The sequence below is a fragment of the Trachemys scripta genome, chromosome 10 (genome assembly GCF_013100865.1).
Source record: "Trachemys scripta elegans isolate TJP31775 chromosome 10, CAS_Tse_1.0, whole genome shotgun sequence".
Lineage (NCBI taxonomy): Eukaryota > Metazoa > Chordata > Testudines > Emydidae > Trachemys > Trachemys scripta.
In genome coordinates this window covers 17,106,030-17,125,118 of record NC_048307.1, presented here as the reverse complement: position 1 = coordinate 17,125,118, position 19,089 = coordinate 17,106,030, and the positions used below count along the sequence as shown (strand labels likewise).

The 19,089-nt window shown below is 43.6% G+C and overlaps 1 protein-coding gene across 1 annotated transcript in view; it reads left to right on the top strand.

Moving 5' to 3' along the window:
• VPS35L (VPS35 endosomal protein sorting factor like) overlaps positions 1 to 19,089 on the top strand; it is a gene marked incomplete at its 5' end in the record, with an annotated part of 109,885 nt that overhangs the window by 86,984 nt on the left and 3,812 nt on the right. Inside the window, 2 exon segments of the mRNA XM_034783166.1 lie at positions 4,527 to 4,645; positions 15,179 to 15,325. Coding sequence (XP_034639057.1) covers positions 4,527 to 4,645; positions 15,179 to 15,325 — 266 coding nt within the window.

The window sequence follows — 19,089 nt, the reverse complement described above, 5'->3', positions numbered from 1 at the left end:
AGGGGCCACCAAGGCCACCTTCAGGTCCTAGACAGAACTTTTGAAGGTGCGGTCGAGGACGGCGCCCCAGTCATCCCCCAGGATCCAGCCCCCTCCTTTCGAGATCGCCTCTCCCACTTCCACCGTGTTTGGTCCCTTATAACTTCGGACCGTTGGGTCCTTCACACGGTAGAGAGGGGATACGCTATCCAGTTTTCTTCAATCCCTCCCTCCCACCCCCCTTCCCCGTCCCTCTTCAGGGACCCTTCTCACGAGCAACTTCTTATACAGGAGGTTTCCACGCTCCTTGCTATGGGGGCCATAGAGGAGGTTCCAGTAGAGTTAAGGGGCAGGGGATTTTATTCCCGTTACTTCCTGATCCCCAAGTCCAAAGGAGGTCTGCGGCCCATCTTGGACTTGCGCGGACTCAACAAATTCGTAGTAAAGTTGAAGTTCCGCATGGTCTCTTTGGGGGCCATTATCCCTTCCCTTGATCCTGGAGACTGGTTCGCCGCCCTCGACATGAAAGACGCATACTTTCATATTGCAATTTACCCGCCTCACAGACGCTTCCTGCGATTCGTGGTAAGCAGAGTGCACTATCAATTTGCAGTCCTTCCCTTCGGCCTATCCTTGGCCCCAAGAGTGTTCACGAAATGTATGGCTGTCGTGGCAGCGTACCTTCGTCGGCAAGGGATACAGGTGTTCCCGTACCTAGACGACTGGCTGGTACGCGGTCGCACCAAAGAGCAAGTTCGAGCTCACGTCCACATAATAGTGCACACATTCAACGAGTTGGGCATCCTTCTCAACAAGGACAAATCCACTCTAGAACCTACCCAGAGAATAGAATTCATCGGCGCAGTCCTAGACTCCAGACGTGCACAAGCCATCCTGCCAGACAACCGCTTTTGTACCATCACAAGCCTCATTCAAGGGCTCAGGGCCTTCCCAACTACCACGGTGAGGTCGTGCCTCACCCTACTGGGTCACATGGCTTCCTGCACGTACGTAACCAGGCATGCCAGACTTCGGCTTCGCCCACTCCAGACCTGGGTGTCATCGATATACCGCCCACATCGGGACAGCCTGAACATGGTGGTCACGATCCCGAACTCGGTCCTGACCTCCCTCACCTGGTGGCTAGATCACAATGTGGTTTGCGAGGGGATGCCATTTCACGCACCACAACCCTCTCTGCACCTGGTTACAGACGCTTCATCTCTGGGTTGGGGCGCCCACCTCAACGAACACCATACTCAGGGCCTGTGGACTGCATCCCAGTTAGCCCTGCACATCAATGTTCGGGAACTGATGGCGGTGCGCCTGGCGTGCCAGGCATTTCTCAATCTCCTACGTGGCCGCTGTGTGTTAGTTCTCATCGACAACACCACGGCCATGTTTTACATCAACAAGCAGGGAGGAGCACGTTCGTCAATTCTATGCCAAGAGGCCATTCACCTGTGGGACTTCTGCATCGCCCACTCAATCCATCTCACGGCATCGTTCCTCCCTGGAGTCCAGAACACTTTAGCGGACCGACTCAGCAGGTCTTTTCAGACGCACGAGTGGTCCATCCGTCCGGACATCATACATTCCATCTTCCAGAAGTGGGGGTTTCCCCAGATAGACCTGTTTGCATCTCGAGCCACGTGTTCTGCTCCCTACAAGGTCGAGCTCCGGGCTCCCTCTCGGATGCGTTTCTCCTTCCCTGGAAAGACCACCTGTTTTATGCCTTCCCTCCGTTTCCTCTGGTCCACAAGGTACTGCTCAAATTGTGCAGAGACCAGGCACAGGTAATTCTGATCGCTCCAGCGTGGCCGAGACAACATTGGTACACCACACTGTTGGAACTCTCGATTCAGACACCGATCCCGCTTCCATTATGTCCGGATCTCATCTCTCAGGACCACGGCCGACTGCGTCACCCCGACCTGCATTCTCTTCACCTCACGGCGTGGCTGCTCCATGGTTCTCCCAGGCAGAGCAAGAATGCTCACTATCGGTCCAACAGATTCTGTTGAGCAGTAGGAAGCCCTCAACACGAGCCACGTACTTGGCTAAGTGGAAGCGGTTCTCCTGTTGGTGCGAACAACGAGCCACGTCCCCGTTACAGGCACCTATTCCTCTCATATTGGAATATCTCCTCTCCCTAAAACAGCAGGGGTTGGCGATATCTTCAATTAGAGTTCACCTGGCCGCTATATCAGCCTTTCACCCAGGGGAACTCGCGTCCTCGGTATTCTCTAACCCGATGGTCGTTAGATTCCTCAAGGGCTTAGACCGGATGTACCCACAACAACGTCAGCCCGTCCCGACGTGGGACCTCAACCTGGTTCTCTCCAAGCTCACAGGTCCTCCATTCGAGCCACTGGCCACCTGTTCACTTTTGTACCTATCCTGGAAGACAGCCTTCCTCGTAGCCATCACCTCAGCAAGGCGCGTTTCTGAACTCAGGGCGCTTACATCCGAGCCCCCTTATACAGTTTTCCATAAGGATAAAGTGCAGCTTCGTCCACATCCTGCCTTTCTCCCTAAGGTGGTTTCCCCATTTCACATCAACCAGGATATATTCCTCCCGGTCTTTCATCCTAAACCACATGCTACTCGCCAGGATCAACGTTTACATTCTCTGGACGTACGCAGGGCCCTGGCTTTCTATGTTGACCGCACAAGGCACTTTAGAAAGACGACGCAACTCTTCGTTGCAGTGGCCGACCGAATGAAAGGCTCACCGGTCTCCTCGCAACGCCTATCCTCCTGGATTACGTCTTGCATCCGGACTTGCTATGACCTGGCAGGTGTCTCAGCACCGCACCTCACCGCTCACTCCACGAGGGCCCAAGCTTCCTCGACGGCTTTCCTGGCGCAAGTTCCGATCCAGGACATTTGTAGAGCTGCGGTTTGGTCATCAGTCCACATGTTTACAGCTCACTATGCACTACTGCAGCAGTCCAGGGACGATGCTGCATTCGGATCAGCGGTTTTGCACACAGCAATGTCTCACTCCGACCCCGCCACCTAAGTTGGGCTTGGGAGTCACCTAATGGAATGGGTATGAGCAAGCACTCGAAGAAGAAAAGACGGTTACTCACCGTTGTAACTGTTGTTCTTCGAGATGTGTTGCTCATATCCATTCCAAACCCGCCCTCCTTCCCCACTGTCGGAGTAGCCGGCAAGAAGGAACTGAGGGGGCGCCGGGTCGGCTGGGGTATATATTCAGCGCCATGAAGGCGCCACTCTAGGGGGCTCCACAGCCGACCCGCCGGTGTTGCTAGGGTAGAAAATTCTCCGACGATCGTGCACGCGGCGCGCGCACACCTAATGGAATGGATATGAGCAACACATCTCGAAGAACAACAGTTACAACGGTGAGTAACCGTCTTTTCCAAAGAGTAATAAAATAAAACAACAAAACCAAACCTTTTAAATAGATGAGTTCTCTGAGGACTGGGGATGATCTTCCTCTCCCACTCCCTGATTTCTCTAGAATATGTTTGTCTTTGAAAATTCTTCTTGTAATGTATTTTCTTTAAAATGAATGTTGCTTAAAGTGGCTAGGTGAAAGAAGGCTACGTAGTTGGTATAAAACAATAGACTAATTTGAAAATTCCTGCTATTATCTGAATTTAGTCAGTATTGCTTAACTGAAAGTCATGGGCAACTTTTATTTTAGAATGCCTTACTATTTTTTAAGTATACAAATAAATATAAACCTGGTGTAAGCAACATGCATATATAATTCCAGAGTCACCTGGATAGTTGCACATATGCCTGATTTCCTTATACTTATGGGACTAGGTTTCAGAGGTATACAGGGAGCATCAGCTAGAGGGGTTAAGCATTGAAGAGAAATTGGTGTCACTTGTCCCAGTAACACATTTTATAATATTTAATAATCTGGAAAATTGGGGTGGCAATGTCAATAAGCCAAACTTTTGTCCAGATTGTCAGCCTTGCGTTCATGTAGTAAGTTACAAACAAAGGTATGGAACAGCTAAGTGAAAAATTTAAATGTACAGCGTACGAGGTATGTGCTACAAAAGGGGCACAAGCCTTTCAGTTTTCACGAATTTTTCTGAAATTCTCTTTCCATGAACCCTATTGCTCTGACAGAGACAAGTAGCTTTTCTGCTACTTTCAGTTGTAAAGCGGTATGGTAATATATGAGGGCTCCAGGTTTGTGGTTGCTGGAACACTCTGCAAAACTATATGTTGGTGCTTGTATTGGATAAAGCATAAATTGTTCATCCACTTAATCAATCTCTTTCCTATTAAAGTCAATGGCAAAACCTGTCTAACTTCAGTGGAAGCAAGGGATCTGGCTATATGGAAGATTCGTATGTTGTGCTGTATGTTTTATGTTGCAGTGTGCAATGGTGGTAAAAACACAGGTGTCAGGTCTTTATGAAAGATTTCATATGCAGGTGGGGTCATTTTACAGCTTTAAAAACAATCTGTTTTAAATATCCAGTATTGTTTTGCAGCAAACACACTTAGATAATTAACCAAATTAAACTTAGATTTATTTATGCTTGTTTCTGCAGTTGATTCCAATGACACCCTCTATGGTGGAGACTCCAAGTTCCTGATTGAAATTAACAAGCTGTGTGAGGCGGTGATCGCTCAGATCCTGGACCATCTGAAGACCCTTGGACAGGAGGAGGTATGACTTTTCTTGTCTTATTACTGTATAATGCAACACCAAATCACTTGCAGAGACCAATAAATGGGCCTTTCCAATTAATACTCCTGGGGGAATTCTATGCCAAAAATTAAAAAATTCTGCGCACAATATTTTAAAATTCTGCAAAAGCTCTGCATATTTTATTTGTCAAAATAACGCAATATAATCACACTGGTTTCAATTATTTCAGTAATTTATTTAAATTACAATACAATGGATGGAGAATGGGAGTGGGGAGCATATAATATGCAGCCGTATGCTTAGTGTTATATCATAGACAACTGAAGAGCAAGTGAGGGCTGGGGAATCAAACTCAAAATTTATATTGGCTACTGACCATCTCCAGAAAGATCAGTAGCAAACAGTTCATAGAGCACATTTTGATAGGGAATTTTTTCAGTCCAGAAAGTTAGATCGGTTCTAATCACTAAAGCACCATAAGTATTTATAAGGCCATACTGTCCTTTACACCTCTCTGGCAATGTAAAGGAGTCTTAAAACTTTTACACCTGTTTTGTACTCCTGGGGGAATTCACAAAGACAATGGGAACAATTCACAAAGCAGGCAGGCTTCTACATTCTGCTCTGCCCATGCCTACCTCCTCAGAAACACCCTGAAGCCCTGCCCCTCCATGCCGAATGTGCTGCAATAGCAAACGAGAGGGACAGAGTGTCTCTTTCTCACATGCACGACTCCCCAGCCCACTCACCGCAGTGGTGATTTACATGTCTACCGGCTGCTCTGGGCACCTGAACCAATCTGCCTGCGCTGCTGGGGAGGGGTGTGTGACCATTCTTGTGGCTTCCCTGTCAGAAGTCATTTTTCTGTGGGGAAGCAAAGAAATCTGTGGGAGACATGAATTCTGTGTGCACACAGTGATGCAGAATTCCCCCGGAGTAAATAATTGACAGTGCAATATAGTGCGCTGCTGCTTTTCAAAAGCCCTGTGAATGTTTACAAAGCTGGAGAGGATTGTATGGTGTTACTTTGGTTAAAAAAAATAAACTGACATCATGTAGGCAACAGTGGGGTGAAGAGATTCAGTAATATTTATAACCCCACTATTAGTTGTTGTACTCTTTAAGAGATGGATTGTTTAGCTGCATTCTGTGCATGACATGGACAGTTAGTTGTACCAGACAGAATTGTTTTTTGCTAGGCAGTGAAAGCTGCTCTGGTGCCAACTTTGGTCCTGCTGCTTTTCTCAAGGTGTAATCTCTTCAGCTCCCTTCTGTTCCCATTCCCTCCCAGCTGTCACTTCACTCCTGACCTAAACCAAAGTCTCTACTTTCTCCCTAGTCCCAATTGCTATTTTTCTCACCAGCCTAACCAGACTTCTGGAATAGGCTAATGGACAAAATGAGAATTAACCCATTAGTCTGTTCTGAGCTAAATACAGTGGAAGTTTATTTGTAAAAGCTCTGCATCCCAGAGGATATTAAGAATTATTTGCTTAGTTGTAGGGAGTACTTTCACTTTTACTCTATTTTGAATAATGGTTACACTAGCTAAAACAAAGCAAAAACCCTTGTCGACTTACTGGATTCCTTGATTTTGGGTTTATACAGTATGTGAGATCAAAAACAGCTCTATGGGCTCATCTGTTCTGGGGTAATGACTGGTATTCTCCACGTTACTGAACTCATCACCTCTGCATGAGAACAGACTATGCCCTGGTAACATGTCTGTTTCTGAGCTTCAATTCCCACAGCAACAGCTTTTATTTTATTTTTTTTATTTTTATTTTTTTTAACTACCTCTATTAGACTATTGTCTCATGTCTTATAGCCTGAAATACAGGGCAAAGTGAGTCTTTGATGGAAAGAAAATAGAGCCGAGGTCCTTCTCTTATGTCATCTTACTTGGCTTCTCGCCAAATAGGTTTCTTTTTATTTTCTCCCACTTCTGCTGGGATTACATTTTAGAAATTCTTCTAAAGAGAGAGAGAGATCCTTAAGGTTTGCCTCCAAGAATTCATTAAGCAACACACACTTGAGAGCCCAGCTACTGCTGTTAGAGTAGTATTTCCTCTGCCTTTGATATCAAATCCTTTCTCATAAAACAACTGTAGAGATTCAAAATTAATAAATCCCACATTTTTACAGTGACATATTCCAACATACAGCATAAACTGTGTGTGTACAGTACCACAATGAAATACAGCTCTCTTTGGATGCAACAGCAAACCAGCACCCTGGGCAATGGCAAGGACACCAAAGCAACTTCTGCTCTTATGAATAGTGCCATGGGATCTTTTCAATGTGCTCACAGAACACATAGGACTGGGTTTTAAGATACTCTGTCAAATAGCAAACACAGTAAACTGTCACTGTATTTACCTCACACAGGCTGAGCCTGTCCTGCTGGCATTGAGACTTGTATTTCCAGGAAGTCTAGCTTTACAAACCTGATGCTTAGACTACTAAGAGAGTCCCTCTAGCTAATTCACTGAAGCAGGAGGTATTGTGGTCCAGTAGATAGAGGGACACTGGACTGAGAGTAAAGGGACATGAATTCTGATCCTAGCTCTGTTATTGGCAAGCTGTGTGATCTTGGACAAGTCTAGTCACTTCCGTGCCTCAGTTTCCCCAGTTGTAAAATGGGGGGATATTTGCCTTCCTTTACAGAGTGCTTTCAGATCTGTGGATGAAGAGCACTACATCAGGAGCCAAGTATTTCTCTTTTTTCTTTTTTGGGAGGATGGGGGGTGTAGGGGTTGATGAGGATGATTAAAGTCACATCCTTCAGCTCTAAAGCAGTACTTGGCAGAAAATCATCTCAGATTTTATTTTGATTACTTCAGTGTTGGCGACCTTTTATTATTTGGCTGCTCATTTACATGAACAAGCCTCTGCTGATATTGGTTTTCCTTGGTTCATTTCATTTGAAACCCATAAAAGGGAATTGATTTTCGTGTAATAAAATGATTTTACCAAACTGCAATTTGAAGGAAGAGAAGCGAATCTGATGTTAACACAGTATGCTCCTCCTTTCTTCCTATATTCCTTTAAAATATCTTTTAAAAATGCTGCTGCTTTTGTGAGATGTTAGTGTTTGAACTGAAATGTACAGTCCCAAACTACCCTATAGAAATACAAACCATCTGTGGTCATGGGAGTGTGCCACCACACTGTTCCCTGCTTTGCATTTTTATTGCATTTTGGGTGCAATAAATGTTAAAATCCTGCCTGCTGCAGTTGGACTGAGTCGTGAACAGTCAAATGTGTGCACGTTTCATGCAGAGCCGTTCGCTTTTGATCCAAATCCAAAGTGTTACAGTAGGTCTGCTGTAGGTCATTCTTATCTTGATAGCCTCTTGTTAGAGTGTTTCTGTTCCTGTATAGACATTTGACTATTTACAGTAAGTCTCAGGGAATGATGGAAACTGGTTCCTCCAAAGCCACTTGGTATTGCTCCATTCAACCAGGAAGTGTCGCTAGAAAGTGTGTTTTCTCCCACTTCAAAAAACTGAGCGTGGATTCCCCATGTGCTGAGTAACACATAGAGCGCCAGATTAGTCAAAATTCCCCGGAACCAATGGCTCCTCAGGCTGATGCAGTTAAGGCAGTTTCATAGCCAGTGTTACACCAGGAAGTGAGGTGGCCAGCGTCATGTCCGACCACCTTTGACTGCCCTAACCTGATGGATCAGGTACGCATTTTGCACCTGGGTGATAACTGATGATGGCCTTTCAGGGCGAGATCAAGCAAGACTTGAACTCTCAACCTTTAGGATTATAGTAAAGCTCCTTAATCTTTCAGCCACTGTAGCTATTTACCTGATTAGCTCACCTATTTTTTATTTTAAAGATGTTAAAGATTTAAAGTTCTTCCTGAAACAATTCTCTATTATCGGCACTCCAGTATTGTTACTAAAGCCTTCAAACGGTAATGGCTTTGTTAGCTCCTTGGAGCAGGGGGTATGCTTCCTCCACTGTTGGGAAAGTATCTGTAAGCTGTAGGAGTTGCCAGAAACAAATACCTGCAATTCTGTTTCTCCCACAGTTCCAGTTATCAAAAGTGCAAACTTCATCCTGCTCCTCATTCAAATAATACATCTCAAAGACAAGGTGAACTTACAGTGCTTTCAGAATTTCCAGCAACTTGATTAGACTACAACCAGTTAAAATTCTTCATTCCAACATCTCATCTTGCTTCCATAACCAAAAGGTATTGAGTGGTCTCATGAGTACAGTTGTGATATGTCTAGAAAAGCAACTACTTTTTATTAAGTTGTCAGTCTGAGAAATCTAGCCAGGCTATAGTTGAAGCTTAGAGTTTTCTTGGAAGGCTTGCTCAGCGGGAAGTGTCTTGTACTGCTCTTTAATAGTGGCAAGAGTGGGAACCATCCTGATCTCCACTGACAAGGATTTCTCTGGACAAGGGCTTTCAACAAAAGTGCTTCTGAGAGTATTGCCTTTGGCTCCATCGTCCATGAACCCCATGTGGCAATAGAGAGACAAATAGCTGAGTTGCTCAGCTCTCCTTTAATGAAGACTTTAAAAATTAGGGCCATGGTCTTGAAGGGTATCCTGAATTTGATCGGTAGCCAATATAGGGTTTGGATCACTGGAGTAGTATGTTCTCATTGGTCTAACCAGGAAAGCAAGCTCCTGCATGCCAAACCAGCTGGAGTTCCCATGTAGAGTGTGTTGGAGTACTCCTAGAGTGAGACTGACAAATCAGAGTGCTGCTTCAAGGTCTGTATCCACAAGAAAGGATTTAGTCATCTGGCCATCTGAAGAAGGAATTTGTTTGCTGTTACTATTTAGGAGTGCAGGAGCAATGATGAGTCCAAGAGGACCCTAAGACTGTGTCCATACTACCTTAGTAAACAGGGGACTTGCACTTACAACAGTTGGCGAGTTCAGAGCTGCTGCTGGGTTATTAGTGTTTCCTCTGTTCCAATCAGCATCACCTCTTACTCAGGCTGAACTTGAGTCAGTTGTCTTATATCGAGGGGCTTTATTATCCCAAAGGGAGGATAACTGTGTAATGGCACTATGGATTAAGTTCTGAGAGCTTGATGATGTCTGCCTATACCATCTTATGATCTTCCCTAATTGATTAATGTGTATGAACAGGCCCCTGAGGGACTCTTGAGGAGAGGAGAAGCTGCCCATTGTGACCTCCTGAGAGGAAGGAGCACATCTAAAGCCCCAAATGCCTTGTTCCTCACAGCGTGAAGCTCAAAGCGAGCAGATTTCAACAGAAGACTGGAGTGAATGCTCGGAAGCAGGGTTGCTATTGTAAGCAGTGCTAAAATGGATAATAAGACTGAAGACCAGCAAGATCACATTTTTCTCCATCGTGCCATATTAAATTAAGATATTACTCTACTCTTTGCTGGAGGGGATAGGACATGAGTGACATAAGAGGCTACGTGTTCTGGGGTTGTGTAGTTCTTTCTTTATTCCAATGTCATCTACACTGTTTCAAAGATTATGAAAAATGCCTACCAAGTGGGTACCCTCTGCTCTCTTTGGTGTGGGAACTATTAGTCTCATGATTTATGTGACTGCCAGAAACTTGATCTATTCCTTTGTGTTTGCTGCCCATAAATACATTCTTGTGAGTTGGAACGCCCTCCACAATTCAGTCTTGGTTATGTCAGTGGAGTTGACAGCACGTTGACATGGATTTCTCACTCAGATTTGAGGTCAGTGCCATGATACACAAATATTCTTGTTGATCATAATACAGAGTGTTGTATGCCTCTCGGTTTTGTTCCTTTTCATATATGGCCTTTACTTCATCTTCTCTGGAGCCTGTGCATCTCTTAACTTTGCAACTTCTAACATATGGTTGGATCCCCATCTCCTACTTGTACCTGTGTGCTTACCTCGAAATACTGTGAATAATGTACATCCCTTTCTTCTGACTCTGTCTTCAATGTGTTGCATCCTTTTTGAAGTGTGCTGTATGTTACCAAGTTTTTTAAAATGTTAAACATAGTGTGGGCCATATACACATGCATATATATTGTATAGAAATACAATGTGGTGGGGATATCCAGGGGAGAGACCTTTGACCACCTCTCCTGCTCTCTGCTCAATAATCTAGCTCCACTAGGATTATTACTATCGTAAACCTGCAGGCAGTTTCAAACAGTCTCGCTTTATGTTTGGATTCAAGCAAAAATATATAGGCACAAGTGGTTAACCTAAGGTGGAGGGGGGAAATAGTCCAGATAATTTAAATACTCTAAACATTTCTGAAGTAGTTCTTTAAAATCTACAAGTACAAAATACATGGTGGAGTGGCAAAAACGCTTTGCATCACATTATTCTACCATCTCAAACGCATGCGGACATGCCACATCATCACATATTTTTTCTTTTTTTTTCATTTTGCCCAAAGGTGTTGGTCCTAGTGCAGTGTCCTGGCTTTATCTCAGCTCTGATAGTTACTTTCTAACTACTCATAGTTTCCCAATAGTTTGCTAGATATGTTGTTGCGCTTCCTGTTAGAATAGTGTTGCGGGGGCAGACTGATGGACTGTGTCTGTGTCCAGAGGTGGCTACATTTCAATAGTGGATGAAATGATGCTTGAATCTAAGGCCTGGTCTACACTGGGCGGCGGTGGCGGGGGGCAGGAATCGATCTAAGTTATGCAACTTCAGCTACGTGAATAATGTAGCTGAAGTCGACGTACTTAGATCTACTCACTGCAGTGTGTTCACTGCGGTGAGTCGACTGCTGACGCTCCCCCGCTGACGCTCCCCCATTGACTCCACCTGTGCCTCTCACTCCGGTGGAGTACCGGAGTCGATGGGAGAGCGCTTGGGGGTCGATCGCTGCCCGCCGAGCCGGCGGGTAGTATAGATATACCGTAAGGCTGTAAAGCGCTTTGGGAGCCACTGGAATGAAAGGTGCTACAGTATATAAATGTAACTGGAAGCATTTCCTCCGTGACTGCTGCACATTACTCCCATTAACGCTAGTGGGGATTTATACACTCATTGAGTGACCCATAATTTTTGTAATAAAAGTTTTTAAGAAAGGGGTTTTCAATCTACTATTCTAAGCACCACCTCAGAATATAAAAGTAATAATCTATTGAAAAGTAGCCACTTGTACTATGTGATGACTTTATATATTCAACTGTGTGATAGTTAAATACCCTAATGCTACATGACCTTGCCAATTTGGTGGGTTTTTTTTTTTTTTTTTGGTCAGTTGTGTAAAATCTCTTCCTACGTATGTAGCAGCTGAACATGCTAAATAAAGAACAGAATCGGTATGTGCAGAACTTACATTCTAAAGGCACTTATGAATAAAATACCGTGGCCCAAACCATACAATAGCTTGTTGTCTTCATAGTTAGATGCTTCACTGACAGACCCGTTGTCCAAAGTTTTCTAAGGTAGTTTGGCATATGTTAGGTTTGGGAGAGCCTCCCAAACTAAGGGGCACCATGAATAAAAGACACAGTCACAAGTGGGAGAAAAATAGATAAAATAGTGAAGGTCTGAGCCTACGTTTTATTAACATGTTTGCTGGTACTTGTTACCATGCGTAATCTCACTGATTTGAAAGAGTTGGAGTGTTTGTACGTTAGTCGCTAAATGCTTAATGATCAAGTGCTACTGCCCCCAGTGGGGGTGGGTATCTTCTCTTGTCCTTATTTAGCTGCTCGGTCCATGCCATCTCCTTTTTGATAGCGTGCATATGCAATTAGTTCTGCTGGCCGTGATAGGAAACGTTAATTTCCTTTCACTGCCACAGCAATACCGCATACTGGCCATAGAATTTACTGGCTGAATTTAGAGAGGGCTCAAGTGAAGTATGAAATTTGTTAATTAATGTGGGGGGTTCACCATGATTGTGCACTTGCTTCTAACTGCTCTTCAATTGATTCAATTACTGTAGTAGATGAGGCTCTGCCTTTTAATCAACGGTCTCTTTTCCAAGCGAGCCGAACACAAAGCACAGCTCTAGAAAAGCAATGGTAAATAAATATCTCCTCTCGGACGTGGCCTTTGATAATAGCAGTGCCTAGCAACACAGGCATAAATAACAGTGCAAGTGGTGTCAGCATTTCCATTATGCGTGCCCCCTGCTGGTGGTGATGCTAAGAGGTCTGTAGTATAGCTGAGTAAAGATCAGGTCTCTTATAGAACAAAAGTTTTTGCAATTAATTTTTTAAAAAACTTGTCAAGGGGTTCTTCCCCGCTGCCTTCTGGAGCAAGGAAGCCCTCTCCCCTTTTTCTGTATCTCTTGGGAGGAGACTTAGACTTAGAATCTCCTGCACAGCCCATTCTTTCCATTGCTGTCTATCCAGACCAAGATGCGACTCCATCATAAGTTGTCTCCATGATGGTAATATCCTTTTCAATCATCCTGCGATAGGTCATTCTTTGTCTTCCATGACTTCTTTTTTCTCCGGGTGGAATCCAGTCTGAAATACCTTGAGCTTCTGCTACGGGTAGGCTGATGACAAAGCAGTCTCTATCTAATTATTGAGTCCACAGTCTGGGGACCTGTGCAGCACAACACTTTCTCATTGGTTACACAATTTCTCCAATGAATTCTCAAGATTCTTCTTAAACAATGGTGGTGAAATGTCTACAGCTTCCTGTCATGTATTTCCATTACCTGCTACTCATGGTGGAATGCTGCACCAAAAAGCTAAAAATTCTGCGCACAATATTTTAAAATTCTGCATATTTTATTTGTCAAAATAAGACAATATAATCATGCCAGTTTCAATTATTTTGGTAACTTATTTAAAAATACCTGTCAGTAAGTATGTCTGTAACAATACAGACAACAAGAAAGATTCAGGAAATGTTTTTTTGACAAATAGATTCCTTACTAGGCAGATTACTACAGAACTTTGAGTATTTAAACTACAATACAGAAACGTATTTCCCGCATGCCTCAGAAGCAGTGCAAAGGTTTGGAGAGTCAGGGGTAATGGAGAAGCTGAGGGAGAAGGAAGTAATTGCTCGGAAGGAGCCTGGGAGTGAACCAGGTGGATTGTTGGGTGTGGGTGGGAGAAGTATGGAACAGGTTTTTTTGGGGGTGGAGGGATTGTTAGGGAGTTGGGGAGCCTCCCCCATGCAGATCCTGGCTGACCCCTAGCCTCTCCCAATCCGTCAGGCACATCAGGCCCTATCCCCATGTGTCCCTGCACCCGCACTCAGCCACCCCTCTCTCCTGTCCCCGTGTCCCTGCACCCCCACTTCCATTCAGCCCCTGCTCCAGTTTGTCCTCCCCACTAGCCCTTCTGAACTATGTGACTCCCCCCCCTTGCAATAACTCCCTCACTCCATCTGTCTTTTTTTACACCCCCCCCCCAAACCCCATGCCTTCTCACCTGATCCGAGGAGTAATCTGTCATGTTTCCAGGGCTAACAATAATGTTGGGAGGACAATAGCATTGTACAGTCTCATCTTCTCACTCCTCCAAATGTTTGACAGACAGGAAAATGATCTACTGCCTTTACTATTCTTGCTTTCTTAGTGAGCAGGCCACTAGCTTATATTGTACTTCCAAGATAGACAAAGTCGCCAACTCTTGTACTCTGCTCCACCAATCTCACCTCTGCCCGTGATGACAGCATTCTCTCCTGTCTCCGTGATCTTGGGCTTCTGCATACTGATACAGAGTCCCACTTTGAAAGCTTTTGGGAGGAGAGGGTCAGAGGCAGTTGGGTCACATTTCTGTAACATACCTTACTTGCCTCTGCCTTTTATTCCCTAAAACACAATTTGACTGCTATTGCAACCACTAGTAAGCTAAGCAGGATGGCCAGTAGCACTCCATAAGGTCTAGTGCATGGTTGCCTATGTTCCAAAGATCCTTTGTAGGATTTCCCTGACTATAAAAAGTGGGGGAAACCTCCTGGCCTCAAGAGACAGCAAGCAACTGTTGGGAGGACCTCTGAGAGGACAGTGCTGAGATCCCTGTGGAAGCTGCCATTAGGTGTGAGGGGCTAAAAGGAAGGTCAGCTTATATCAATATCACCCCAAGTCTGCTGGACTCTTATAAATATTCACAGTCCTAATATTATCTTAAAGGCACCCTGATCTCAGGTAAGTTCAGGGTTCTAGTAGAACCTTTCAAACAGCCCTGCCAGTGAGGTGGCAGAAGAGGTACCCACGCTCAGTACTGCGAGTATGCAGTAGTGGTGGTGTTTATAGCTACAACCATTCAGGTATCCAGAACACACACTATTACAAAAATGTACCAAGTCATTGAGCTAAACTGACACCTGATGTAGGAGCTTCTGTAACTCACACTGCTTTGGAATGAGGCTGAATGAGTAGACAGGTGGGGTTTTTTTTATTTGTCCTATTTTGAGGATAAATGCATGGAGGACTAGTCCCAAAGTGCTTGCTGATATCGATAATGCTAGGCCTGTTTGTTACAGAGCATATATCTAGCTGTTGGTAAAATTCTCTAGACTGTGTGTATAATTTACAGGATATCTATATTTTGCTGATATATCAGAACTTCAGGATGGCTGTAGAATAATTGTTGTTTGTTTTGTTTTTTAATGGTAGACTCTGAAGCGCCAAAGCCAGCTGGCGCTCTACTTCTTTAATAGTATTTTAGCTCATGGAGATCTACGGAACAACAAACTAAACCAGCTTTCAGTCAATCTCTGGAACCTGGCACAGAAGCATGGCTTTGCTGATACCAAGACCATGGTAAGAATAACATGGACTGAAATAGAGTGTGCTATCTTTGGCATTAGTTCTAAGTGCCCTTCCTTTTACTCCTACTTGTGGAAAGGGTCAGTGTGACTGGGGTCCTAGTGGTGAGCCAGCTGTGGTCACTCAATTAGGGTTAACTGCAAAGAATGGGGTAGCCAAACCCCCCAAAACTGGTGGATATTCCAATACTTAGATTCACCAAGCCAGCATGAAACAGCTTCTTTATTACCTTACTGGTTACTCAGAAGTCCAAACAACACAGTTCCCTTAAAGTGATCCAGCCTCAGGCCTCCATCCAGGTACCCACGTCAAATATGATAAAAATGTCTGTAAATCTTATTTCATCATATAAAAGAAAAGGTTCTACCAATCCCAAAGGATCAGACACATTACCTCCCAGGTTAATGAATGTTTCAGACTTACCCAAATACACGCTACAGCCAATTCTTATTAACTAAACTAAAATTTTATTAAAAAAACGAGAGAGAGAGTATGGTTAAAAGATCAATATACATACAGACAGATGGTGAGCTTTGTGGTTGCAAAGAGTTCCTTTAGAATTTAGTAGGTCATAGTCCAATGTCCAAATATCATATTCAGGGCGTACCAGCCTAACTGGGACCTCAGTCTTGCGACTCAAACTTCCCCTGATGAAGCTTAAGCAGATCTGAGATGACAGAATCAGGACCCAAGGATCTTTTATACAATTTCATGTCCTCTTTGACAAGTTGGGAGTTCCTTGGGGAACAAAAGGTAATTAGGATGACTTTGAAGGAGGTCCATCATCGGTACTTAGCTATACAAATTAACATAAGGCCATTTGCCTTTTCCTACACCATTCACAGTACATTTCAAAGAGAGATGAATACTGAGATATCCCGTATTTACAATTAATTTAAATGATATCGGAATACAACATAAACCGGGACTGTTGATTACATTGTTGACCCTACTCATACATATATAAATACACACAAACACAAATATTATCTCCCCACATGTCTTCTGTGAGTTATTTATTCTATTTTGCAGGCTGTTTAACCCTTTCTAGCCATGCGTCACATCCCAATGTGAGACTGGTGTGAAAGGGCGAAATTAGAGCTCCTGGATACACCTTAACAACCTTCCAACATTGATATGAGCTGTGCTTATACTGAATTCTTTGAGGCCAAATTATTGATGCATGCTTTGGCCCCAGCCAAAAGCTTTATCCATACTTTGTGAAACACTTTACTGATTCCAGGGTTTGATCTATCTGTTAAAATAATGTTTTTCAAAGAGCACTTACTCTGGCATTCAGTCATGAAAGCTGTGAGGTGTTGTACCTCAGTTTCCCCTTTTGCACAGAAGTTCAAGCTTGTAGTGGTTTTTCTGCTGTGTACTGTTTCAAGATTAGATACAGGCACTAACTGTGAAATATCAGAATCTCCAGGCCTTTTAACATAAAGTGTGTTGTCATGTAATGAAACAGTATAACCATAAGGCTTTTACAACATAATGAGTTCTTATGTATCACCCCCAACATGTTCAAGGGTTTTTCAAAAAAACCCTGCACAGTTTTTGGTATCAGCAACAAGTTAGTTACAATCATTAGCAATAACATTAGTTTTATCACAAGTGTACATTTACAATTATTTTTGTCATGCCAAGCCTTTGGTTTAGACAAATCATTCTTTAGGTCAACTTGTTCAATATCTATTTTGAATCTTTGTAGCTTTTTCTTGACCTCAGGGTCTTCCTTAACATAGACTTTCAGTTTAACCACTTCCTTGGGGTTTTGGTATTTTAGGGTTAACCTGTGGCTTTTATTTGCAAGTTTTAATCCTTCCCTTCCTCCCTGTCCAGAGTTCAAAATCTGAACTCTTTTGTGTAACAGAATCCATTGGCTGGCTGGGTGCATCCTCTTTGCTAATGGCTATGGGCAAGTCTTTCTCCCCCCAGGCAGTCAGGTAATTTGCATCAACACAGACACGAGCTTGTTTACTGGTTTTCAAATCCTCAACCTTTACCAATTCCCAGTCTGGACTCTGTCTTAAAGAGATACCATCCATTTTCACTAGCATGTTAGACTCAAGGTTTTTTTGTTCTTCCCTTACCAACCTCTGCTTCCACATGGAATCAGATGTCAAGAACACTAAGAGACTACAAGACATATCCAAAATATCTAGAGATGAGTTTGCCTGCTCTCCCCTGCATCCTTGTAACCCAGTAACCAGTAACCCGGTCTTTCCTCAGTACCTGGGTCACAGACTGCTTACTTAAAGAGTCAACATGGAGACGTTCATGTTCCAACAACATTGTCTCCCCAACAAGCAGATTAATTTTATAGGGCTGTTTAAATTCCCTAACAATTTTTATTTCATTTGAAACCTTTTCAAAGCTATCCACACTGGGTCTTTCTAAAGCAAAGTCAGTGGATCTATACACCTTAGAAAGACTATGGCAATTAGGAACTGGAACAAGTCTCCCAAACAAACTGCTGCTTTCTCTATAGTGATTCACCTTGAGTTAACTCAATCAAATCACTTCCACACCCATCAGTTGCCGCAAACTGCTTGCAAAAACTACCCTGAAGATTTTTTTCTTCAGGAATCTTTCTAAGCAACAACCCATTTTTCACAGAAATTCTGCCCTTGTCCTTTTCACCTAGGGCTTTCTCTAAAGGAACATTTTCCTAAGCAACAACAGACTCTTTCTGGGTTTCACTTAAATCCAGAATCACACCTGTCCCATCAGGAGGATTTTCACAAAACCCCCTTTCAGGTAAACTGCTAGACTTCATAGTCACAAGATTAAAAGCATTCCTTATTACAAGTTTCCATACTGTCAGTGGGTAACATAGTCAAATCACCTTCATGTTTTCCTTGTGCCCTGGCTATGATATCACCCTGATCAGACAAGGTTGTCATATCTTTACGCAGCAACATACTAGCAACAGGCAAAATAGATTTCAGAGTGGTAGCCGTGTTAATCTGTATCAGCAAAAACAACAAGGAGTTCTTGTGGCACCTTAGAGACTAACACATTTATTTGGGCATAAGCTTTCGTGGGCTAAAACCCATTTCATCAGGTGCATGGAGTGGAACATACAGTAGGGAGGTATGTTCCACTCCATGCATCTGATGAAGTGGGTTTTAGCCCATGAAAACTTATGCCCAAATAAATTTGTTAGTCTCTAAGGTGCCACAAGGCAAAATAGAAGCACCAGAATCGCTTGGTCTCTAGGAGCTATTTATGACATTAACTGGCTGCAACCTAGTTACAATGTCATCATCCCTAGCAGACATAAATTCAGGACCACTTCCTCCCTGGGCTTTAGTTGTATCCAGAATCAGCTCTGGGTCAACTTATACATTTTCAACCATCATAGGCTGACAGGCTTCTTCTGTCTGCTTTACTGACAGAAATAAGTTGGAGAAACATTCCCCTTTAACAGACAGACAGCTTGGGATATTCTTTCCTTTGTCCCAGCACATATGGCTGTTCATGGACAATTGTTTGGAGATTGGGGTAGCTCCCTTCATAGGCAAGTCATTACCCCTAACAGACACAGGAATATTTCCTTCACTGTCACAATTCTCCACACTGGTACCAGGTAAGGTATAGGGATACTCATGTTCCACTAATCTTGCCTTCCCAAACTGTTAATTAGACAAAGCTATCCGCTCAGAAGGCTGCCTATGCCATTTAAACTTTCTTTGCCTTTTCCTCCCTTAACAGATAAATTGCTGTTTTCCACAAATAGTGTCTAATGTTTT